This window comes from Falco peregrinus, chromosome 7, assembly GCF_023634155.1.
Source record: "Falco peregrinus isolate bFalPer1 chromosome 7, bFalPer1.pri, whole genome shotgun sequence".
Classification (NCBI taxonomy): domain Eukaryota; kingdom Metazoa; phylum Chordata; class Aves; order Falconiformes; family Falconidae; genus Falco; species Falco peregrinus.
In genome coordinates this window covers 62313710-62339718 of record NC_073727.1, presented here as the reverse complement: position 1 = coordinate 62339718, position 26009 = coordinate 62313710, and the positions used below count along the sequence as shown (strand labels likewise).

The 26009-nt window shown below is 43.4% G+C and overlaps 2 protein-coding genes across 7 annotated transcripts in view; both read right to left on the bottom strand.

The window, feature by feature from the left end:
* Positions 1–1059, bottom strand: part of ROCK2 (Rho associated coiled-coil containing protein kinase 2) — a 100932-nt gene extending 99873 nt beyond the window's left edge. Inside the window, exon 1 of one of the 2 annotated variants that reach the window (XM_055810764.1) lies at positions 330–1059. In XM_055810764.1, coding sequence (XP_055666739.1) covers positions 330–479 — 150 coding nt within the window. In that variant the 5' untranslated portion in view covers positions 480–1059. The remainder of the gene's footprint in view (positions 1–329) is intronic. The other variant, XM_055810763.1, reaches the window with a different exon arrangement.
* A 14440-nt stretch (positions 1060–15499) lies between these two features.
* E2F6 (E2F transcription factor 6) lies at positions 15500–25425 on the bottom strand. 5 transcript variants are annotated; one of them, XM_055810766.1, is made up of 7 exons: positions 25101–25425; positions 22009–22057; positions 20381–20591; positions 19905–20063; positions 18766–18880; positions 17071–17218; positions 15500–16333 (listed from the first exon to the last, which is right to left on the bottom strand). In XM_055810766.1, the coding sequence occupies exons 1-7, from the start codon at positions 25164–25166 to the stop codon at positions 16287–16289; spliced, it is 795 nt and encodes a 264-aa protein (XP_055666741.1). In that variant the 5' UTR covers positions 25167–25425; the 3' UTR covers positions 15500–16286. The 5 variants fall into 5 exon arrangements, with proteins under 5 accessions (XP_055666741.1, XP_055666744.1, XP_055666740.1 ...); XM_055810769.1 differs by having other exon boundaries at positions 20375–20591; positions 25110–25420; XM_055810765.1 differs by having other exon boundaries at positions 20375–20591; positions 25101–25417.
* Between the last annotated feature and the right edge of the window lie 584 nt (positions 25426–26009).

Below are 26009 nucleotides of genomic sequence, written 5' to 3'. Positions count from 1 at the left end.
TCGGCTCCCCGCGCCCTGCCTGCCCGTTCCCCCACAAGCGCCCCCGGGGGCCGCGGGCCCGCTCCCCACCGGGCCCGGCCCTCCCCTCAGGTGGCCCGGCGCCGCTCGCTCCCCTCGCCGGCGGCCCGACCGGGGGCGTGGAGAAGCGCCGCCCCACCACCCCCGGGCAAGGAGCCTCCGTCCTCCCCCAGGAAAGCTCCTCCAGGACGCGGGAGCCCTTTCCTTCCTTCCTCCCTTCCTTCCCCCGCCCGCCCGAGGCGAGGGCAGCGCTCCCTTTGTTACCCCGCCAAGCGCTTCCCCGCGCGGCGCGGCGCGGCCGTCCCCCTCACCAGCAGGCTCTCCACGTTGACCGGGGAGCGCGGGTCGCGGATCATGGACTCCAGCTTCCTCTGACGGCCCTCGAGCATCCCCGCCGCCGACTCCAGCGCCTCCGCCGTGAGGGGAGCCGCCGACATCTTCACCGCCGGCTGCTGGCTCATCCTCTGGCCCGCCTAGCGGCGGCGGGAGACCGTCCCCCGCTGCCGGGGAGGAGGGGACTGAGCGGGGTCGGCCGGCGGGCCGGCTCGGGGCCTAGCGCGGCGGAGAGGCCGGGGGAAGCGCGGGGGCCGCGGCGGGCCGGGCCTGGGCAGCGAGGCGGGAGCAGAGGGCAGCGCGCCGCCGTTGGCCGCCTCGCGGCCGCCCGGACATGAAGGGCGCGGGGAAGCGGCCGCAGCTCCGCCCGGGAGCGGGCAGAGGGAGGGGAGAGGTGGGAGGGAGGGAGCGCTTCCCGCCGTGCCTCCGCCTCTCCCCTTGCTCGGGGCGTCCCTCGGCGGGCGCCGGCTCACCGCCCGCTCCCCGCCGCCGGCCGGGCCATCGCACCGGCCGAGCGTCCGCTCCGAGGGCGGAGGGAGGCGGGGAGGGAAAGGGGAAGCGGCCGCCGCGGAGTCGGGCTCCAGACGCCGGCTCCCTCTCGTCTGCTGCTCAGGCGGGAGCTCGATCCCCGCCGGCCTCGCCTCGCCGGCTCCCCCTCCGGCCCTCCCTCGCCGCTCACTGCATGGTGCGGCTGCTGCCGCCGCTGCGCCCGCCCCCGGCCCGGCCCGGCCTCCTCCGGCCCCGCGCCGCGGAGGCGGCCTCCCTTACCCAGCAGGCCCCGCTGCGAGCGGCGGCGCATAGCTCGGCGCTCACTCACCGCCTATCTATAACCCTGAGCTCAGCGCCCCGCGGCCTGGACGGGAGGCCAGCGGCCGGGGACGCGGTGGCCACCGTGTTCAGCCCGGCCGCGGCACCAAGGTGACCTCTCGCCTTGTCGGCCCCCGAGACAGCCGCTGCGGGCGAGGCCCAGCGGAGGGGCCCGGCCTGGGCGCAGCAGCCGCAGAGAGGAAGGGCAGCGTGCTTGTGGCTGGGTGGGTTGGGGCCGGGACCTCATCCTGCCCGCCTAGCATGAAGGACGCGCACGAAACAGAAATAAAGGGTTGAGAAAGTGGGTGAGCAGCGTTTCAGGGAGAGCAGCGGTGCTCGGGGCACGTACAGAAGGGAGGCTGGAAAGTGAGGAGCTGTGCCAGGGGCGATGCAGACATCCCCCGTTCACCCTGAGGAGGATGAACCCCCACACAGCGCCCGCCAGCCGTGGTTACGGCCACCTTGGCACAGTCGGTGGGCGTCGTGAGGAGGCTGGATGCTATTTATGAGACCCAGGCAAGAACAGGCTGCAGCGGGGAGGGTGCTGTTGGTGGTCTGAGTAGTGGCTGTGGGGATGGTGGAGGCGAGCTGGATCCGGGGATGCTCGGTGGGATGCGTGGTGACGCTCTGGCCGAGGTGTGGTTCCAGCAGCCTGGAGATGTGGCTGGCCTTACTGGGCAGGATGACAGAGACGACAGCAGTGCCACCCACAGAGGTGGAGGGACCTCAGGGAGAAAAGGTTAGCAGTTTTATTGTGTTGACTTGCAGCTGATAGCTGGATGTCAGTGAGCTGATGTCAGAAAAATGGGCCAATATTTTAACTTGAAGAGGAGGGGGAGTCAGAAGTAAATAAGTGAGTCACTTGCATGGTTTTGGGTGAGATCACTCGGTGATATTCTGAGTCAGGGCCCTGGCGCTGAACAGCCCCCAACTCCAGGGAAGGTGAGGTGTGAGTATCAACCCAAACCCCATAACTGAACTCTGCTTAACAAGTCAGCTGAATCAAAATCCCTGAACCTGACAGAAACACACACACACACGTAAACATTTTGAAAAGTCAGATTGGGCGTTGTGACTCGTGCTTCTTCCAGTGAACCACATTGAGTTCATGAGCTTTCTGAAGGAATTGGTAAAAATCTGTATTGGGAGAGGCAGTGTTTATTTATATCACAGGAGTACTTCACCCCCAAAACAGATTAGGATCAGCTTTACTGCAATGCCACCAAAAAGATCACATAATTTGCCCCAGCAGTTTACTTTACAGGCTAACAGAAGTAGGTACAACAATTAGTAGGGTTGCTACTCAGATGAGGGCATGGGCACATGGCCTAGCACGTCAACCGTTAAAAGCTCTAAATTACCCAAAAGAAACATGGTTTCTTCACGTGCAGCCTACTCACTGGCTAATTTCTTCCAAGTGGCACAGCAGAAATGTTTGTTTTAAGAATGGATTTAGAATAGGTTTGGACAAGCGACCAAATGTGTCTCCAGTAACCAATAATGAGCCTGTGCTGGGTTTTGCTAATATCCACAGCAGTTTTGGGGGTGATTTCAATGAGCTTTGAGTGGGGTAGCAGGTGATGTGAAGATCTAAGCTTTCAGTTTCCCCTTGGCTATAGGTGAGCTGCTTCTCTTTTCCTCATTTTTCTTATCTATAAAATAAGCTTTGTAAAAACTAATCTTTATCTAGGTTATATGATTTAGTGACATTGTTCAGGGCACTATTTAAACAAAGGTAACAAATTCTTAAATAAGCATAACAGCTGATTTTGTGTACAAGAAAAGTGTGATTGTGACTTCAAAAGCAAGTGTGTAGAAACAGTACCTTCTTGAAATTCTTGCCCAATAGATCTGTTCCTCCAGCCTTCAGGACATATCTGTTTACCGATGAAACAAGTTTTGCTTTGTTCCAGGGACAAATTGACAGCGGCAATCAGCTGAATTCCTTTGTATGACACAAATCCTCAACAAAATTACCAGCAGAAGCTTTATTGCTGGTTATAAGTAATTAGGTGGCAAAACAAGTACCCAGAGAGTCAGATCCTTCCCTCGGTATTTGCAAAAAATGCTGTTTTAACATGTCCTAAAGGGAAAGTAACACCACCTTCTGCGGTCTTTTTACAGTTCTACCTTTTCTGCCTATAGTGGCATATATCTCTTAGGATACCACCTACCCGTAACAGTGACCATCTAAGGAAGAACTGGTTTTGCTTGGTCCATGTACGGTAGTTGTGAAGCCCAATGCAGTGAGTTCTCAAATGTTATTTACCACAATTTGAAAGGCAAAGTCCAAACCTTCCAGTGTGCATGCTGCAGCTTTAAACCTGAGTCCACAGTTGGATCCTACACCTCTCTCTCTTCCCCCTGAAATGCTATTTAACTCTTTAAGTGTCTACAGCCCAAATAGGTCTTAGGTGTCCCAAGGCAGCTGGGAATTTGCTGTTGACCATTTTCAGAACTGGCTACATTTTTATGAGCAGATTTGTAAGAAGTTGGTAAACTGGATTTATTGGTTAAAAGTTATCAGCTTCAGGTCATTCCGTTAGGATATTCCGTAGGGATCCAGCCTTCTCAGGGAGAAGAGGGATTTGGCCCTGGACCTCAGGCATGCTTTCACAACTATCTGTTGCAAAAGAAGAAAAAGATGACAAACTACCCATCTGTGCATCTGTTTCAGGAAAGGGGCTGCTATGTTTTTAGCACTTGCTGCTGGCCTGTTACGGCTTTTGCAAATCCTTTTATTAGTCTCTGCAGATATTGTACAGAAAGCATAAGAGCACTACTGATGGTGGAGTTGATTCTACTGGTTGGGAGGGTCCCTAAAATTTAGCTTTAGCATCTCACGTGGATCTAGTCCATTTTTGCGTTTTGCATATGGGAAAACAGACACAGAAAAGTTAAGTGAGTTGCCAGTCATCTCATCTCTGCCTAGAGACATTAATTGACTGTCATCTGAATGAGAACCAAATTTTGATAGATGAGTAAGAAGGGCAAAAAAAATAAATAATAGTCCAAGTCTTTGAAAGCTGCCAAAATTAAGACATGTCAGACTGTTACGGGCAAAGGTGCATAACTATCATACCTCACCACTGGGGTGTCCAGGCCACCAGACTGACAGTATGAACGTCACAGTCAGTTGTTGTTGTGATAGAAGTAGGACAAAAGGTGGTTTTTAGGTAATGAGGTCTCACGATTTTGGAGGTTGTAGCTGAAGATTGTCATTCTGCCTCCAGAAAATAATTTGTATTTACTTCACTAGCATAAGGGTTTCTTTATTTTTAGATGCATAAATATGAAATAGGGATGGAAGGGAATTTTAAGTTTATTGTGGTGGGGTTTTGTTGTGGTTTTTTTCTTCATTTTCCTTTCTCACATGCTAGTGTTTATTCAGTCTAAGGGTTAATTATTTTTTCTGGATTAAAAATAAAACCCTTTTTCTTCATTTTAGGTTAATGAAAGAGATGGGAAGACAGGTACATGACTTCTGTATGCAGGAGACACAAAAGCACATGTTTTTTAAAGGAGTTGCAAAGTCAGCCACAATCATCATCATTGTTGATTGTCCGATTCCAGCGTTGTCTTGGTGCAAATACTATAGTTAAGTAAAGTCCACAAAAAAACATTGTTTAACATTCCTTCATTTAATTCATAGCACAGCATCTGTTGCATTGCAACTAGCGGCTTTAAATACAAGCAGCTTTTCAAACCCCATGTATTTCCAAACTAGTCCTCAGTGAGAATGACACTACCACATCAATCACTAGCACAGGCCAGCTATAAAATTACAAAACCACTCAGCCATCTGTGTAATTAAATGCAAACCAAAGTAATCATGGAAATGTTAAAGAAAATATCTTCATATGGTAGACTTCATAGGTAAAAGCCTACATCTGCTCTTTCTACTCAGAAAGGAATATATCTTCGTCCCCAATAGGTATGCCAGGTATCATTGCTTCCCACCCTTTCAAATAGCATTTACAGCTGATAAATGCAGAAATACTAGTTGGTACTGTCTGTGCTGTGCTGAATTCCCTATCTTAAATACAAATACCAGAGGGTCAAGAAAAGGAGGTGTGAAACAGAGGTGGCTGCACAATGCTGGGGTGTGTCGTGATAAGGCAGGACTGTGACAAAAGACAGACTCTGCCTGTCTTTTGATGGGTTACATAATTCTCCCCAGCTAACGTAACATTGCTTTTGTTAATAAGGTAGTTTTGTAGTTTCTTGGATGCATTGGGAAGACAGAAGTGAAACTGTGAATCTAGGTTAATTGAAATGCTTACGTGATGTTGATGTGCCAGATTCTCTTCTGTAAGTCTCAGGAGGAAATGTGCAGTAAGCATAGCTTGGAGAGTAAGGACGAAGTGACCTCAAGTTTTCCTTTGCTGCTTTCTGCATTTAGGCCAAGTTCTGTGGCCCATAGGCATAAGTTACAGCAGTTCAAGGGGCTGATCTATGAAATCCTCCCCATCGTGTTGTCAGTAGACTGCTTATACCTCACAGGATGTTGGAGGGGTTTTGCCATTCTTCCTTCTGCTGTGAGCAGTATCTCCAGCACTTCCTTTCCATGACACGTGGTAAAAGTTGCAAAATTGGAAGTGTGCAGGGTACAAAGTTGTTGGTCCTGTGGAAGTGCTGGCCATAGCTTCTCAAAGCTGTTTCTGCCCCCTTTTAATTCTGACAAGGGGAATAAGGATTGATCCAGTCCCATCACTCGTGTGTCTGTAATACCTCTTCCAGTGAACACGTACCCATGTGAACACAAGCATTTGTGATAATTTATTCTGGATTTAAGAACAAACATTTAAGCAACTGCTTCCCAAAATGGAACCCAAAGTCCAGAACTGGGCAAACAGGCTCCTTAACAGAAAACCTGAGGAGAATCAGACACATTAGAAAGGAGGGCCCAGCTGCGTACTGAACAGAACTTGTTACAAGAAATGTGCCCAAAGCCCGTCATTTTCCCAGATGGTATGTAGTATCAACCAGCATGGCCATCCTGATCTGATCCAGAATTCTTTAGGAGAGTGAGAACCCCCATAAATATTCTCTTTTTCCCCACCCTGTGGCAATTCATGCTGCATATTCCACCTCCAAATAAAATTCCTAGCCACTATCTTGCAGGTGTGTGGGTGTGCCTCTTTAAGGACACATTCTGCTGAAGCAGTCTTTATGCAGTAAAAACGCATTAATAAGAGGCCAGGAAGAAAAGCTTTCTAGCCTGTCAATGAGAGTGCTCAGCAGGATGGAGGCTGAGAGGTAGATAGCAAACTTAGTGACCTTCACATTTAGACAGGTATTGAGAAGAGTATTTCTGGATTGCAATCTTGGATTTTGGTATGAAAGTCATAGTAGGCAACTAATAAATCCTTCTTTTGATTTGGCTTTTAGCCATAAGTATGCAGGAACTGGCTTGGAAAATGATGGTAAAACCCTGAGCACCAAACACTCCCTGCAGTTAGGGGGAAATGCCAGTAGAAGATGGCTTGTATAGAAAGGCTAAATAAAGATGACTGGTGCTGGAGTTCTGTGTGCATCTCTGAATACCCACATTATGTGTCTCCATATTAGCACTGTCATTCCTGTGATCTGCTTCTCATCAAGACTTAGCTACTGTTAATTGTGGGGAAAACAAGCCAGTCTAGCTGATACTGGAGTATAAACAACTGCAGTTGCTGTGCCTACTCTTGGGGAACTTGCAGAGACTCTACATAGGAATAAGAACAATCGTGAGTGCACTAGTGAAGACATAGCTTTGCAGATAAGGGTTTACAATCTTGGTGAAATTACATCATTTTGTATGTAAACAATATCAGAGTTGAGCAGCAACATGAACACATCACAGAGAGGTAGGGAAAGAAAGAAGGAGATGAAAGGAAGGAAGGAAAGAGAAAAAAAAAGAAAGAACAAAAGAAAGAGAGAGAGAAAGAAAGAATAACCAGGAACGCAACTTTTTTTTTTTCTTCCTGTTTGGAAGAAGTATGATTTTCCTATTTCTCATTTTGTCCAGCAAGAAGGACAGTCTTGTTTAAACAACTGTTATTACTAGATTTGACTCTCAAGTAGTAAATGGGACAGCTCTATGAAGAAATTAGCGTAGAGATGATCTCAGTTTTGCCCCAGTCCAAACGAATATTTCATCTAGGCTTTGGTGATGGCTGATGATGTTAAAACAAAACAGTATATGGATAAGCAGAAATAAGGTATGAAAATGAAAATTGCCATAGAAGTGGTAATTACAAGCAAATTGCAAGAAAAACTTAGATGATTTTAGTAAGTTTGGTTTCAGATAAGCATCAGAATTCTGAAATTACTAAAACTACATCTTAATTTCTATAACAAGTGATTCTCAAATGAATTACTATTGCCAGGGTGATGCTATATGATTGAAAACAGTAAGTATAGATCTGTATCTTCAAAGGAGACAAACATGACAGTTGTCAATCTCCTTCTGTGACCTGAGTAGCATACAATGTTTAAAAGCACATTTCTAGCATATAACAAAGATATGGAAGAAAATAGAAAACAGTCTACATGTACATCATACTGGACTAACCACAGTTATAAAATAATGGCAAAACAAAGTTGATCTCATTTACCTTGTCTTCATTAAGTAATTTGATACGGTAAGGGTGGTGTTAATGGGAATTACTAAGGGAACTTATAATAAAAACCAGCACAGTTCGGACGTAACCAAACTGGCTGTTTTTCCTTGCTGAAAGAAAATAACCTGACGGTATTTCTTTGCACTGATCCAATGTGGAGTATTTGCTCTGGATACTTGAAAGAACAGAGAGGGGTCTCTTTTTTAGTTTCATAGCATGGATATACTTAGGATAAGGGAATCTTATTTTTGTCCAAGGGAGTTTGAAGCAGAATTCTGCTTCCTAGGAAGCTGTCAAAGTATTGGGCATCCCTGAAGTGGGAGAAAGGGGAGATTCTTCCTTGTGTTGAAGCTGTTGCCTGCACAAAGGCACCAAGTTCATTGGGTCAGTGAGGAGGAGCATGAGAATCATGGCTTCCCACCCTGGGAACCACTGTGCTCCCGTGGGAGGTGTGTCCCCATGCCTCTCCATCTGGACAAAATCAAAGTGGTAATGGGAAGGATTGAGCATAGCCTCCCTCAAAACAGCCTCTGCTCAGGGGTCTCTGCTACCTAAGGAAATGCTCTGATCATCGAGCTGCTGGGTAACTGGGGACTTTCCTCCAACAGAGTTTATCCCCTCCTTTGTTTTTTTTCCAGCCAAAACTATTCAGCAAATTTGAAGCAAATAGTTTAGACATGACTGAAACCACATTTTCCGGGGAATTAACTATGAAAATAAATAAATAAATAAATCACCCAACTCTAACTATTACCACTTATAAAATCTATGCTGCTTCTTTTCCACCTACATTACAACACATTTTAATCTTTTTTTAAGTATAAGAGTTTGACCCATCTACCCAGACATAGTAATAAATTAGGGCTCATTAATGATGCTGTCCTGGGGTGCACGAGACCTTTTATAACACATCTAGTGCTTATTTCCTCAGCTTATCGATACTTTCTTTGCAGCCCCTTTCACCCCATCAGTTCCAACAGTCAGTCCCTGTAGGAGGGGGACTCTTCACTATTAAGTTTTCATCCTTTTCTAGTCAACTAATTTAAAATGAATAACAAAATAGAAGTACTTTTGTCACTAAGCATACTGCTAGCTTGTTGATAGTTTAAATAGATTATGCCATGCCACAAAATACAAGCTAAATCATAGGAAACAAACAAAGAAAAAAAGGATATTTGTAGCTGCAGTTGTTAAAAGTGTAGAAAAGCTCCAAACCAAGTGCTGGATGTGATGCTGCCTACAGAATGGCAGCATGAAGAGAGATTTCATTACAGAAGAGAACGGAATTCGGGTTTTTCAGAGTTTTCTCAGCATTTCTCAGATTCCCCCACAACCCGTATTGCGGACAGGCAGGCAGCTGCATAGCCCACAGAGCCAGTTGGCTGGTAGCACCACAGCCCAGCCCTCCTGGTCTTCCAAGCCCTTGAACTTGGGCTGTCAAAAAGACTTGGGTGGACCACATCTGATGTGCTGGAAGGAAAGCAGCAGCTACGGATCTGGAGGGAAGCAGTTTGCTTTCCACTGAATTGGAATTTGATGGTAGAAAACTGTTCGACCAGAAAATTTCTGACCAGCTCACTCGGACCTTGTGGCAGACTAGCGCACCGCATCTTTCCGGACTGGTGGTTTCCAAACACTTTCTGTAGGCCACGGTGAGCAGCCCTCTGATATAGTCTTTACAGCATTTTCAGGTAGTTCGATGCTGAGTGTGATTTGCAGCTGGCCAGAAATGTGGAGTGGTGGTTGGCGAGTCGGACCCGATGGAAGGATGGTTGTAGACATCCCTCTAGTGGCCCCGCAGCCTCCGGAAGCCAGCGAGCAGCTCCGGCCCTCGACGAGCTCTTTGCAGTCAGCGTGGGGCTCGGGGCTTGTCTGGGGTAAATGGGTAAGAACTGGCGGGTAATTTCTCCCTTTTTTCCCTTTCACCAAAGTTCCCCTTGAAACTCCACATCAGGCTGTTTAGAGTGTTTATTTCATGCAAGTGTCGATGCTGGAAGGCGGTACCCATTTCAGTTCCTCTCTGGCCACTGTAAAAAGATGTACTGGCAGATGGAATAGGGGTGAGGAAAGGGTTAATCCTATCTCTAAGCTTTTTTAAATGTCAGATTATTTAACCTAGAGAGGCAACAATTCTGTTATCGTTATAAAAAAAAAAAGGCAAGTTATACTGAAGTTTAATCAGATGTTTCAGATTTTCCTGTCTCATAATACAGGACTGGGAAGATCCCAAAGGAAAAGAAAAACCCCAGTATATGTAAAATAAACATAAGGAACATTTATTTGTACATTTGTACACTTTGGCTTCTCAACTGTAATTCACAATAAAATGCTTATTTTGATTATGTGCCTGGAACATTTATTTTGCCATTTAATTTGTTAAAGGACATGCAGTAATGACTGAGAGCGTCAGTAAGCCCTGGGGGCAACATCTTTCAAGATAGCAGAGAGTGTTCTGGTTCTGTCTTCAGAGAGGATGCTCTTCTAGGGCACCTGGGAGGTCCTGGCAGCCACCGTGATTGCTTCATGAAGAACAGCAAGTCCAGGGCCGGACTATGGAAGTGCTGGGGGAGCTGGTATGCTCATAGGAGTCACTGCGGAGCAGAACTGACAGGAGTTTGCAAAGGAGATCAAGGCAGTGCCCCCCTTTTTGCAAATAGGCACAGAACAGAGGAATGATTTGTCCAGAGGCAGCAAGCTCCCTGATAACAGTGTGATGTGTTGTTGAAAGCATCTATGGGTTTATATGTTAAAACTCCTTAGAGGACAGCCCACACTAAGATTCTCACTGTATGGAGACAGAAATCCCAAATCTCATCCTTCTGATAATCATAGTTCTGTATCTCAGTAATTCCTCGGTACTACCATTATTACCACTGTGAATCCATTATCACTTTTAAACAGAATTACCAATACAAAATACAGAACAATTCAGCTGCAAGTATAATTTATTCAGCTTACTCAAGCCCATTTCAGAGCCACCGTTTGCTGTCAATAAGGCACATGGCTGAATGACTGTTTCTAGTCAAACCTCGATTTTGTTAAACTCATCAGAAGTGATTCAATTGAACGAACAGACCCTGCCTGTCCTGATCAGGTTTTGATTTCAAAGGTGATAAAAAATGTTTATGTGGCATCGGGAGGATTTATTTTCCCTTTACAGCTGTATTATTTTCTCTCCAAACCATAAACGCCATTTTGCAGACTTCCCTCCTTACTCCCCAAAAATAGCTCCCACTTGTCAATATAAGAAATGGTCCATTGGCATAAAGCCGGCAGAGAGAGCATAAATGCCTGAGAAGTTTTCAGGCAACATCTATGTAAACAATTATTGTTGTCTTGTTTTCATTTCTAGGCAACAGATCCTCAGAGATGCATACATAGCATACAGACAGTATCTGGACAGCCTTCCAACCCCTTCTGTCCAGATTATAGCAGTCTATATTTTCTCCATGTATAAAGGAACAGTATTGTACATACAATTTATTTTCTGGACGCTTCTGAACAGGAGCACAGGCAGAGTGCAACCTAGCAGATGAGAATGCCAGAAGGCAGTCTCATCACAGTTTGCAGAAAGATGGATCACACCAATCAGAGCATGAGATACTGTGTGTCCTCCTTTTCAAAATTGCATTAATGCCTTCCCTTGTTCCAGAGGCCATGCTCAAATGTTGCCACTGCAATATTTAGTAGGATATATTTCCTACAGGTACTCATGTTCAGGAACTTCTTTTTGTGTGCTTGTAAAAAAAATAAAGTAGGTAACTCCCTACTAACAGCTACTGCCGCAAATAATGGAGAGGGTAATTTCCCTCTTTGCTGACGTTTCTAGATCCAGAACATTTCTGTTGGAATCCCAGCTGTCTCTCAAATATTTCAATCATGCTAAATCTCAGCCAGAAATCTCAGTCTTTAGAGAAGTAGGTATCTAGCTTCAACTTTCAACATTAATGACTGGTATAATAAACATGGGGTCTATTGACCTTGTTTTACTCTTCAGGTTCGCAGGTATTTGCTCTTAGGTTGTGCTTAAAGGTCAGGCTCATCTCTAATTTACAATCCCCTTTAAAACTTTATTATCCAAATAAATTCTGAAATGTTTTTACTGGACTTCAAAAAATTTTGTCTGACAAATAACTTTTATTTTCACATTTGGAAGTGAACTCTTAATGCTGAGGTCACAGTCAGTGAACACAAATGTTATCCTAGATTTAGGAGCCAGCAAGTCTCTTAAGAAATTGTGTGCCTTGTGAATAAAATATATAAAAAAACAGGTTTTCCCTTTCTGCACTTGCTGAAACTTTATATCTGATTCAACACCTTCCTAATGTGCTAGAAAAACTTTGATGAATTTTTGTGTCATTTTTCATGACATGGGCTTTGGCTGCAAGTTAGAGAAGCAACAACTACTGCCATAACCTGCTTGTGACATTTCTGTGGTTATAGATGGGGAAAAAAAGAAAACAAAACAAACAAACAAAAAAAACCCAAACAAAAAAGAAACGAACAGAAAGAGAGAAAGAGTTCCTTAGAAAATGACAGCTGAAATACCAAAATTGCTTGTCTGTCTGGCAAAGAATATTGCATTACCTAAAAGCAGTTCTGTGCAGGACTTGAATTATAATCTACAAAAGACTGAAAGCAAAACTGTCTTCTTGAAAATTTTTAGATTCCTGAAGTTTTCATTTGAAGTGCTAAGTTTTCCTTTTGAAGAAGGATGCTATGAAATATTAAAGGCCTAATAAAAGTCAACAAAAGGCTAATGATGTCCTGAGCTTGTGTCTTTTGAATTTGCTGTTACAACTTCTAGGATCGTCTCCTATAGCCCCACCACTTAACGCAGGGACGATTACACACACTACCTCATTCACAGTTCACACTGTGAGAAGCTACTGTAAGCGCACACGGATGCGGTGGGTGCCCAGGCAGCACAGCTGCAGACCCTGATAGCCCACTGCCAGGCTGCAGCGGGATGAAACGAAGGGAAGGAACCATATGAGATGCACGGAGGGAGCCAGGCTTCTCTTTCTCTCCGAGCATCATTAAGATTTCCTTCCAATCATATACCATGGTTTTTTACAAATGAGTATCTGAACACTTCAGTAAACATCTATGAGAGAAGCCTCACGTAGATTTCTATAAACCACACACAACCAAGTATAGTTCATGTGATGTTAGCTTCAACACACTTCTCACAAATGACTGTTGACAGATCAGAAGTGGAACCAAAAATAGCAGATTCCTGCTCTGGATAAACACTTCAGCAGTTACTTACGCGCCAGCACAGTGCCAGAGCCAGCCTGTTCACTAAGATCGCGGCACACACAAGGGTGTAAAGCTTGCAGCGAACTCCAGCTACTCAGGAGCAGCCCATTGTCTAGCAACCAGGCTCACCTCATCACCGAAAATTACAAGAGCTGAAGTGACTTCTGAAATCAATGTATATAATTAATCTGAAATTAATTATACTTCTAAATGAGGCTTTTCACACACAACAAAGGATTATTCAAAATGAAGGAATTTGTTGTCTTTTAAGTGCTTTCCAAAATACAGTAATTTAAAGCAAGCCTCTCTTCTTTACAGATCACATTATTTAAAAACTGCGAATCACTGAAAACTGATGAGTGATTTCCCATAACAAATAAGGGCTGAACTGGCAACTTGTAGCATTTGTTCCTGTTACAGAGTCAGCAAAACCAGGTCGTTCTATAATTACAGATTCTGTCTGTTGCTATTGCTGATTAATGCATTTAGATGTTCAGCAATTCTTATTGAAGGAAAGACAAAAATGTTATTAGAGCTTTTTACTTTATTACAGGCAGAGTCCTCAAATAGCCGAGAGAAGTGCTTACACATATAAATATGTTTGCAATGGACAGATATGGACTCAACCAAAATAATTTAATCTTAACAACCTTTCAGAAGAAATCAAACATTATTATAAAGTTCAGAATAAGGTCCTATCAGATTTACTTTTTAAGTGAGCTTGTAACTTGCACGTAAGTTCATATTTACTCAGGAACCTCTCCTCAAGTCCAAGTCTAATCTTTCCAGCTAGCTGGCTTACTGAGCTAATGCAGTACGTTGTTCTCCATTATCACAAGTGGATAATACTGTAAGTATTCTAGTAGCAACAACGAAGTGGTTTAATCTTCAAAAGTTTGTTTGTTCCACTAAAGATGCAATATTAAAACAATCAACGTATTTAAGAAAACAATTACAGCATAGCTGCCATATTACAGCTTCTCTCATTTCACTGTGATAATAGTGTAGCTTAAAGTTAAAAAATGATTTCTACAGCTAGAAAAACCCGCGCAAAGGAAAAAAAGAGAATAATCAGAGATTTCAAAATAAAAAAAAATCCTAATGTTTCAATTAAATAAAGTATGTTCTGCTTTTGAAGACAGAGTTCCTTAACGTTTAGAAGCTGGTTATTTTGTAGAAGTATGCTTCCTTACTCTACAGTTCAAAACACAGTATCATCATGTAAGAAAGTCCCACCCTGATGCACAGCACTCAGGATCAGTTGGTGGTGCTGGAAATTTTTATGTTTCACAGAAAAGATTATCCCAAGTTGCTGAACCAGTGTAGGGGGAATCAATACTTGGGCACAGATCTCTCTCCCCACAAAAACAGAAGAGTGATGTAAAAAAAAAAAAAAAAAAGAAATCAAATAGCAAGTTTGCCATATGGAAAGATGCAAGCCACCGAAGGAAAAGGACCCTTCTTGTTCAGAAAGATGATTTCTTAATTTTAACTCCAGCCCCCAGCTTTACTAGAGGAGCACCTTCCCCATTTTTACTGCATCTACATACAAAACATGCTTTCACTTTGCTTTTATTAATTACTGTAACAGCTCAGCCTATAGTTTGTGTTGATGTATAGATGCAGAAAAATAGTATCAAACACAAGTCCTATATTCTGGAAGCGCACACACACAAGAAGTCAAGATTACTTTCTGATACAAGCTTGCACTTTGTGTATTTCAGTTTGCATAGGGTAATACTACAGATTTTGCAGAAGTTGTTAACCTTGTAGAAAACTGCATTAACATATGCATTTAGATATATTTATTTAAGCTCTTTTTCTACTTTATTTGTACTGCAGAATATAGGGAATTTAATTTCACAGCATCTAAAACAGCTGTAGAGTTGCTGGTTAAAACACTGAAAAGTTTATTTGCTTTGTTGTTCTCACTTGTGAGTGGATGGATAGTTGTTGATACTGCGTGACTGGGAAAACAAAGACCTGGAGCTCCAATTTAAAAACAAACCAACCCACCCACCCCACACAGAAGTATGCTTTTCACTACTGGAGTAGAATGAGCCTAAGCAAGGCATTTGTACGGTGACAGTTAATTCACTTAGAAACCCAGCACCCAAGTACTAAAGCTTCATTTTACAGATACCACAGAGGGACAACCAGAAGTAGTCCTAAACTATTTTACATATTTTTGCAAGCTAAAGCCACAAAGAGATCATGGTACTAGGCTAAAGCTATGCTGTATGCAAACTCCAGAAACTGAAGGGACCAATTTTAAGTAGTTACTGATCATGAAGTTTATTCTGAAAATTGCTACTGTATTGTGGCATCACAAGAATCAGCTCTAACTGCTAGTTGCCAGCATCACATATAACAGATTTAAAATTTTCATATCCGTTTTAATGTCTGTGCTTACCCAGCAATCTGACAAAGATAACTCAAAGTGTTCCGTTAGACTGACCGATTAGGCTACTTAATATTTTTATAAGCTTATTTTATTTCTTTGCTGTACAAGGGCAGAAGTGCAAACCATCTCAAAAAATCTACATCAGTAACTACCTAGACATGATACAGATATATACAAAAAGCCCAATTATTTAACTTCAGTGTTGATACCACAGTTCATACAGAGCTGGATGCAAATGATGCAAACAGCACCTACACAGCGTAAGGCATAACTCTCAGGATATCTACATCTTGTTCCTTATAGTGAAGGCTTCTGATAAACCAGTTCTTTGTTACACTTGTACTTGCCAATCCTGCTTAGTAGTAGTGCAGCCTCAGAACTGAAAAGTGCATTTCTTTATTATATACATTCCCATAAGGATTGTGGATCATCCCAGAGTAAGGATTGTGGATCATCCCAGAGTAAGGATTGTGGATCATCCCAGAGTAAGGATTGTGGATCATCCCAGAGTAAGGATTGTGGATCATCCCAGAGTAAGGATTGTGGATCATCCCAGAGATAGTTTTCAAATCTTCATTTTTAGAAGTAATTGTGTTTTCTGTCAATTACAATTATTTCATCAGCTAAAAATACCATTTTCCCAAAGTTCTGTAGTACAAAGGTCCTAAAAGCAATAACTGTCATCTTTCATCTTGGGAAGATAAGCAATCCTGTGAAAGCACTCAAACAACCCACTGCTGTTTTAAATTTAAACCACTTTGGAACGTTTCAGGTTAGTAAGGTTGCAGATCCAAGTGGCTTTGGAAAAGCTCTGTAACACATATATTTACATTCGCTGTTAGATTTTTGAGTTGTAATTAATCTGGCATCTCAGGTGGTTTGGTTTTTTCCTTCGCCTGGAGATCTCGCTTTTAAAGGAAAGTAAAAAAAAAAAAAAGAAAAAGAATACAATTACTGTCATTGTAGGAAATACAATTCTGAGTCATTTTGCAAGCAAAATAAAGTTAAAAACTACCTAAGATTAAGAAGTCATCCCTTCCCCTCAACTATAAAGGAGCACTGCTAAAAATAAATTATCTTTTGTGTCCTGAACTACTGCAATTCCTGCCACACTTATTTCTAAACCACAACATCCTGTAGCACTGGGGGTTTTGAGAAACTACGTTATCAGCCAATCTTGTTTTAGGAGTGAAAACACTACATCCCCTCTCCTGTCTGCCCTCCCTTAGACTGGGCAGTAATGAACAAGGGCAGCATACTGTCATTTGAAAGAGCATCATAACTCTCGTTTCAGGTGAGCTGCTGGGCTCTGCAATGAGGCAGCCGAGAACTAACACACATTGTTCCACCTGCAGAGTGCAGCTCTGACAGGAAACCAGTGAGAGCAAAGGAAGGAAAGGGTCAGGGAACAAGAGTGCCTTGCTACATGTGCACGTGCCTGACTGACCTCCTGCTGCTGTCAGGTAGCACAACAGCACAAGCTCCTCTTTCGGGCGTTTCCTATACTCCCACACATCTTGGCCCACAAACTATGCCCAGAAAAATTATACTTGCACAATATAGTTTTCAACTGTATCAGAATGGTATGACCCTCTTGAAAAAAACATTACATGGGGATAAAATGTAAATGGAAGACACCACCTTCATCAGGAGGAACTGATGGCTCAGTTTCAGAAGTGACAGTAACTGTATCTTCAAAAGTTTTAGCACCTGGCTTCTCTTTTTCCACCTCACACAGATACACATCAATGGGTCCTTTTGTGCTCTTCACATGTACTTCTATGCAATCCTATAAAACAGTGACTTGCATATAAACCAAAGCACAAATCTTTCACATCAGGCTATCTATTTTTGCACATATTTTACAGCCAGTAGATGAAGAACAGAACAAATACAGAAATAGCATAACTATTTAAAATTGTGTTATTAGTTCTACAGGAATTATAACTATTACATAGATTTGTAGGGCAATTATTAAGCACCACTAAACTAAAAAGGTTTCAATTTTGATGAATGTGCACTTAAATCTTTGTTTAGTCTTTTTTACTGACCTTTAGATGTATGACCAGGATTTACTATACATTTAGGAAGAGTAACAATTTAAAACTTGACAAGTCAATGCCATGGATCAGAAAACAAATCAGAGCATGTAGCAACTTTAATAATATCACAAAACAACTAAACTACATTACTTTTACTGCTTTCCTTCAGCAGACATCACACTGCAAGGCACAGAGCAAATCAAATTTAACGGACAACAGAGAGAAAATTCTGTTCTGTCTAAAATACATCTTTTTAAATCCTGCCTTCTTTTGCTTCAGGAAGCCTCTGAAATCTTATCTTTTTCATCTCCACAGCATGAGAGCCAGCTCCTTCTACCAGTGAAACCACTGGAGATCAATGCAGAGGATCTAAATCTTCTGGTTCTACTGATTCATATATCTCCTTTTCCTATTGTATCACCTCCCCATCTGTGCACACAGCAAGATAAATTTGATGATTATACAATTAAAAGCCTTATAAACAAAACACACATACAGAAGGAAAACAAAGTTCCATTTGTTTATCTTAAGCTTACTTCCATTATTTCCCCTCTTTCACAGTACTACTTTAAACACTGGATTCCCAGTATAGAGGCCCTGACGCAGCTGCAGCATGACTGGGTGCAGAGGGCAAAGCCGTTACAGCTCCTCTGTATGACACAAACAGAAGGATGAGGATGTGTGTTGTGCCACAAGGTGAGGACAGGACAGAACCTCCCCACCTCCATGCAAAAAATCCATCCTGACATGATCTACTAGAGTGCCAAAATGTTTTCTTTTGTCAACCACACTGCATTTCACACTTTAATATTACAGTAACAAAACTGTCTACTCATTAAGCAGTAAGACAGCATTTACATGCTGTTAAGAACATTATAAAATCATGCCAATGGCTGTTTGGTTAGATTTACAATTTTTGTAGATTTTAGTATTCAAACATTAACAGCTCTTTGAAAGTTTCATTATCCTAGTAATTCTTGAACAAACTGATAGTGGGAATAAGTAACACTTACTACAGTTGTTCCATTCTGTCTAGCAAATAACTAAAGCTCAGACCTGTTTATTGTTTAATAATTTAGGTAAACAGAAAAATACTGAAAGTAAGTTTATTACACTATTATTCCTGCAGCATTGTTTAGTGCTGTAAGGATACAAGAATACAAAATAAAAGAACAATGAAGTACCAATATTTGCTATACATGATAACAAAACTAGAAATCAATTACTGATTGCTGCTGCAAATATAAAATTTGAGAAATTTTGCTCCCTTAAGAGAGAAATGTATAAATCTTACTTCTTTAGGAACTGGTATTTCCAATTTGGTTTCCTCTGGAGCTTTGATTGCAATCACAATCTGTTCTTGAAACGCCTGAATGCTACGGATGTCTTGATACGTCACATAAGCTAGTGTATACATTGGTCAAGGATTCTGTAAAGCAATTTGGTAACAAGCAGAAGCAAAAAGTATGATGTACAGATACGTTGAAGCAGAACACCAACTTAAGTGGTAAATAGTTCATATGAGGTTAATTTTACAAAGCTAGTATTAAAGTAAGTATTAGTTAACAAGTGGAAAGACTTTATTGCTAGGAAAGAGAGTTTTTTATAAAAGAGGTACTCAGTATTAAGAAAACACACACAACTGACGAACCATTTCCACAGATGCTGTCCTAAGTCTACAAAGCAAAGGGAATACTGCCCCTGAGAAACTACTACGACACACATAAATAATCTCCTGGAAAACTACAGAATACTTTTCTTAACCAGAACAGAACATGTGAGGTGTAATGAAAAGTTTTGCTGTTATCATACAGAAAATGGGCACGTTTCATTGAGCACGAACCTTAACATTCTGCCACGCAAGGGAGCTAAGGAATATTTCATTGTAACCCAAAGCCAAAATCACATGTTTATGTCATATTAAAATAAACCTCTTTTCTATTATCAAAACCCATTGAAAGACAAGATTGAATTGGAACCTCTCTCAAGAGACATAACAGTATTAAGGACACAAGAAACGTACCATCATATCTTCTTGGCAACAGGCCACTGGGGCTCTGTTTTGGGTTCCCTTTCTCATCTCACTAAGCAACTTGGTCTCACTGGTAGGTCAAGACTTGCCTCTGAGTTAACTTTATAATGGAGAGAACAAGGTGATGGTCAGAGTACCAAGACTATTGCCCTACTTCCATTCTTCTGCAGTGGGAAGGTCACACAACTAGTACTCCCCTGAGAACATGCTAGATTGTACATGCTACTGCAAAGCAGGGCACATGACTAGTACACACGAATATGAAATCAATGTTTCCTATTCTACAACTCATTATCAAGTATTACTGCATACCTGTTGTATCAGCCTACACTTACTATGAGATACCCGAGTACTTGCAACCAAAACCACATGTTAAAGTAATGCAAGAGTTAAAAGGATATTTTGCATTTTCTTTGTCATCTGTTAGTTCAAATAACTGATGAGCACAATCCTTGATTAATTCATCCAGAGCTTCTTCCATTGCTGACAAGTCAGAGAGTTCATCTTTAAGGTTTTGCTGTTCTGGTGCTTTTCCAACAACTTGGTCAAGATTAGAACCTCTACAAGGATATAAAAGTTGTCTAGTATGCTTGTATAAATAAGAGCCTGTTTATTGAGCACAAAGTATACTAACAGACAACCAGGAACTCTGAAATCCTTTACTCTGCTGTAACACACTTTATTATGCTTTTGCACTCGATACTTGTTAATGTATCAAGTAATTCAGACAGCACAAGGATACAGAACTTAAATATTTGTATCTATTAAAGGTAAATCAATATGCTTAAAAATACTCTCGAAAGTTATAAACATTACTTGACATTGTTGGGTTTTATTGTTTCAGAAATTAGAAGTTTTAAAGTCAACTCACACCCACTGGATAAGATTCTTAGATCTTTTCTGAATTAAGTGGATTCCATCCAACACATTCGTGATGTCATACACCCTTCGTTTTCGTACTCCAAGTGTTGTTGCTACTTCGTTTAAATCAAGGACACCATCTGGAGCTGTTTTGACAAGATCCATGAATTTTCGGGTCAAATAAACCAAGGATGCATCAAATCGAGGCTTTTTGACTTTCAGAGTTTCTGTAAAGTTTTGATAGAATATTTAGGGTAAATTACCATGCAAGTATGAAGTGTTCCTTAAAAAACCCAAACAATAGTGATGAAGTAACAATGAAGATAAAAGTCTGGAAGCACAGCAATTATTAATGCTGACATTGCAATGGCATCATATAAAGTCTATTAGCTACATATACTTTCATTTGTTTGCAATGATTGTATCTAAATAGCAAGCATGCATCTTCACACTTTCAACATTCATGACTTCAGACTGCTAGCATGGAAATTAATAGTTGTGTAACTATGTTCTGTAGGACATGAGGTCAGACTACTGAATGAATACCAATGAAACCTTTGGTTAACTATAGATAGTGTCAAGGCACTGCCAGAGAACAGCAGCTCTATCATCTGCTCCATGACACTGTTAAAAATTTATTACTTTTTTCCTTCACAATCTTTGGCCCAGATTAACCTGCAGATCTCCCAAATAACATTCAGGCACGGTTTCAGGGACTGTTTCGGCCTGGACATGACCAAACTGTTCTGCAGTACAAAAACTTAATATATGGACAAACTCTGGTTGTACTGTTTGGCCTCAGGGCAAAAGAATTTGTCCTGCCATTGTTTGATATACTAATGCAACAAAGATCTGCAGATACCAAGATACTACAGGTGTAAGAGAGATCCTTGTGCTATATGTATCCATTACCAGCATATTCACAGAAACAGCAGGAAAGGTACTGATGAATAGCTTGTTTAACTTCAGATGCATAAAACATAAAAAAGCATCTATTTTTGAGGCACAAAAAAAAAAAAAAGATGTGGTACACATGCACTCATCTGATGCTAGAGTCAATGAAAGACTCTCAAATTTTGCTGTTACTTGTCTTTTCTCCTGGAAAGCAAACCAGGTATTTCATCTCTGACCAAACTGTGCCACTGAGTAATATTCCAGTCTAATGTTTCAAGGGAATGTGGTGTGTGTGCGCGCGCTTCAAACTTCATTATTTTTCCCAGGATGAATGAGACATCCACTTTTACTCACAGTATATTACACCCATTCCATGGCTGCAAGATTGTGCACTCTTAACGGTGACAGGTTCAACAACTGTTTTGGATTGTGTTACAGTGAGATTTGTGACACTATTCAATTGGTAAGGAAAAAAACACAAAAACCACAATGCAAATTCACTTAAGCTTGTACTTACATTTGTTAATACCAGTTGAAAACCAATGTTTGCCAGCATGATGTTCAAGTTCTCTCTAACTCATTTTTCCTGTACATTATTTTCTTTATAGCAGTGGGAAAGTATACTTGCAGCAAATTTAAAGAGGAAAACTATGAAGAATGTATTGCTTCATAGCCGTTACTTCATTTAACATGAAAAAAGCATGAAATACTTAAAGGAATAATTGTCACACATGGAAGACTGCAACTTACTTCTCACAAACTGTACGTCATTGTCCACATTCAGGTTGATCATTGGTGGCTGGGGAAAAAGCAAACAAAGAAAGAAACTGACTGACATAAAACGCTGTCTACAAAGGAAGCTTCTCCACAAGAAATCACCAGATCAACTCTACATGCTACAGCCAGCAGAGTGCTGACAATTCAACAGATACTACTGTGAAGGAACATCAGAGGATAGAAGGGATATATGCTCATTAATTCCCATCAGAATTTTCAGCCCTTAGTCTCAGCTTGTCTTGGAAACCACTGAACTCCCTAATGCTCAGGCAACGGTCACAACACAGATACCTGTATAAACTCTACAAATACAAGCTTCAGCTAGTCCACATACAGAAGATACACTGCTATTACAGAGCATTACAATTATATATTACAAGACTGGCAGCAGTCTGCTCTGGTCAAGAAACTGGTATGATGAACCCAAGTAGGAACTTCTTTCCACCCCTCACCCCAATTTAAAAGCTGTATTTTCAAATTCAGACTCATTCCAATTAGGAGAGACCCAAGAAGGTCTCTGGTCCAACCTCCAGGTCCAAATAGGAACAGCCATTAGATCACAGCTGTTTACTCAAGGCTTTATCCAACTGGGAAAATATCAAGGGATGGAGGATACACCTCTCTGGGCATCCCATTCCACTGCTTGCATGTCCTTGCAGTGAAAAAAAGTTTCACCTTACATCAAGTTGCAACTCCTCTTGCTTCTTCTATTCAATTCATGGCAATTTCCTTTCAGCTGCCATCATGCATGGCTATGAAGTGCTGGCACCCACTTCTTGTTAACTTTCTTGCAAGTACTGAAGGGCTGCTGTGGCTTAACAGGCTCCCACAGCAGTTTATCAACAGCCTTCCTGTACTGGTGGGTCTAAAATGGACACAGCATTCCAGCAGTAGCCCAGTACATGCCAAGTAAAGAAGGAGAATCATTTCCCTCGATTTGCTGGCTATGCTTCTGCTAATACAGCCTCATAGGCCTCAATGCCAGGGCACAGCACTGGTGCATGTTTAACCCACAGTCCATCAGGACCCCCAGGTCCTTTCAGCAAGGTACTCCCCCAGCCTGTACTGCTGCAGCGTACAGGCCCAGGTACAGGACTTCACACTTGAATTTTCAGCTTCCTTGATTTAAGTTTATGAGGTGTCTGATGACCTATTCCTCCAGCTGAGGCAGCTTCCCCACTCAAACATGAGGGTGCACCTCACATCCTCATCCTAACAGGACAGGTCCCAGGAAAAGACCCCTGAGGATTGCCACTTGTAATCCACTTTTGCATAAAGTGTGAACCACTAGCCAGTCCTCTTTGAGCCTGACAATCCAGCCAGGCTTTTTTTACTCATCTAGTAGCTTACAATCTGTGACATCCCAACTCAAAAAGGATGCTGCTGCAAGAGACTATTTCAGAAGTCCTGCTAAAGCAAATGCAGATGACATTCCAGGCTTTGGATCTACAGATCTAATAATTCCATCACCAAAGGTAATCAAATTGGAAGCATAGTCTTGTTGGCTATTCCCATTTGCCTCCTCTGCCATGTGCCTAGAAACAGCTTCCAAGACCGCTTGCTTCATGATTTTCCAAGAGACTGAAGTGAGGCTGACTAAGCTGTAGCTGACCTCCACAACACCTCAAAGACCATGACAGCAACCTCACAATGAAATCAGACAACTCTCTCAGGATGTACCCCAAGTGGGTCCTATAGTCTTGTCTGGGCTGGGATTTCTCAGGACATTCCTAATTTGACACTTTTCCATTGCTTGCTATTCTTCTCCTTGAATCCCATCTCTTAGACGCAAAGCCTAGGGGACATCAGTTCTGAAGACCCACTGCAACAAGGCTGATTAACTTTAGCCTTACCTGTCTCTGCTTTTCCTGAATCAGATGCCCCATCTAGCAACAGGTTCGCATTCTCCCCCTGCCCCTTTACTGCTAATGTAACAGTAAAACGTTGTCACCCTTGACATTCCTTGCTAGTCTTAAATTTTTAGACTTTGGCTTTCCTAGCATCATACTTACATGCCCACACAATGCTTTTTATCCTTCTTTACCGCCTGTCCTTGCTCCCACCTGCTGTACATGTTCCTCTTGACCTCCCCAGAGTGCAGGCATAGCTATGCCCATTCCTCCACACATTTACTTGTTTTCATGAGTATCAGGATGGAACACCCCTGACCTTACAGGCCGCTTCTCCAACTTTCAAAGTTGTCTCCCCTAAAATCTCAACTACCTGTTACCTGAATAAGCTAGAATCCAGGTTCTGTACTCTGCTACTAGCCTTCCTCACTACGCTCAGGGTCTTGAACTCCACTATTCCATGGTCATTACAGCCGAAGCTGCTAATGATTACCATACCCTTGACTTCCTTGTTTATGAGAAGCAGATTCAGGAAAGCATCACCCCTGGCTGACGCATCTAAAGACCTACATAAAGAAGCTGTGCCAAACACCCTCTGTGTCTTACAATCGTGACCTCCAATAATAAGAAATTTTCAGTTACCACTGTAAAAACTCATGTAAACTTTTTCATGGCTCTAAGATACTACTACCAAGTAATATTGAGCCCAACAGTCAAGGTTAACAAAAATAAGCATTTTTAAGAAGTTCCACAGAATTGAAAGTAGGCCTGGTTTTTTGCTAGCTACCTCATAACATCACTAAAAAGTAGCAGTGGAAGTTGCACCTAAGATTACCTGAACATCACAGATGATCGAAGAAGAACGGAATGCATAGCTGGATTCGTTTTTCTCGAACATAGCTACAACGTATCTAACTCGATTACGAGGCTAGGGTAACACAGCTAAACCAGTATGATCCCTTTGCGCTACACCACCACTACGCTCTTCTTCCCGGGCAGCCTGCTACACACGCAAGCAGGGAGGGAAGCACAACACCCCTTTCGCGCACCAATCCTGCTAGGCCTACCACATCTCTCCAGCCCGCGGACCTCGGGCCGGACAGGCGAGAGGAAGGACTCTGGAGGATCTCCTCAGAACCTCCCGCGGCGGGAGCGAAGCGCTGCAGTGCCGCCCCGCCCTCTCCCCGTCCACCCCCCTTCCCCGCCCTCCGTTACCTCACTCACACGCAGCGTGTCCGGCCGCAGCGGTCTCAGACGCTCCCACTTGGCAGGGCTGGCCATGTTCGCCCGGCCCTGGCCCCTCCTCCTCCTCCTCCTCCTCCTCCTCCCCTCCCCCCCCCCCCTCCGGCCGGCCGTAGACTTGGCGCGCCGGGAGGACTCTCCGCCCTGAGGCGAGGCGGCGGAGGCCGGGCGCTCAGAGGCCTTCACGACGAGCCTGCGAGTCTGTGTCGAAAGAAGGCGCCGCCATCCCCACCCCACCTCCGGGAGGAGGGGGCGGCAGGGGGCCCTCCCGCCCTCGCCGCAGCTCCGTTATGGCCGCCTCTCTCCTCCCCGGCCCCCCCGCAAACCGGACGGGCGGGCGGGAAAGCGGAACCCCCGCCCCGTGCGCAGGCGCGCGCCTCCTTCCCGCCAGAGCCGGGGCGCGAGCGGAGGTGGCTCCTCCCGCCGCCGGGTCGCTGCCGTCCCCTCAGCGCGGCGGGCGGGCGGCTGCTCGGGGGAGTCCTCTCTTCTGAGCGCCGGGGGGAAGGAGATCCCCGCTTATCGCCCAGGCTGGCGTTTCCTCCCCTCAGCACCCTCCCAGAGCAGAGGAAGAAAGGATTTGCTCGCCCCCTTCGTCCTTGTCTTCCTGGCGGGGTGCAGCCGGCGTGGGGAGCGCCTTAAGCGCGAAAGTGGGTTAAACCGGAGAAGTTCTCATCCCTTCGGTGACCGAGGAGGGAGGCTTTTCTTCCCTCCGTGTACAGCATCGGCAAGGAGAGAGCGCCCTGCCTAAGCACCGTCGTGTAAATAGGTGTGAGAATAATTAGTATTGCTTCCTTCTGTCACGACTTGCTAGTAGAAGACGGTCGAAGCTGTGTGTGTCACTTACTGGGGAGAGAAGGATGGCATGCCCGTGTCATGAATAAA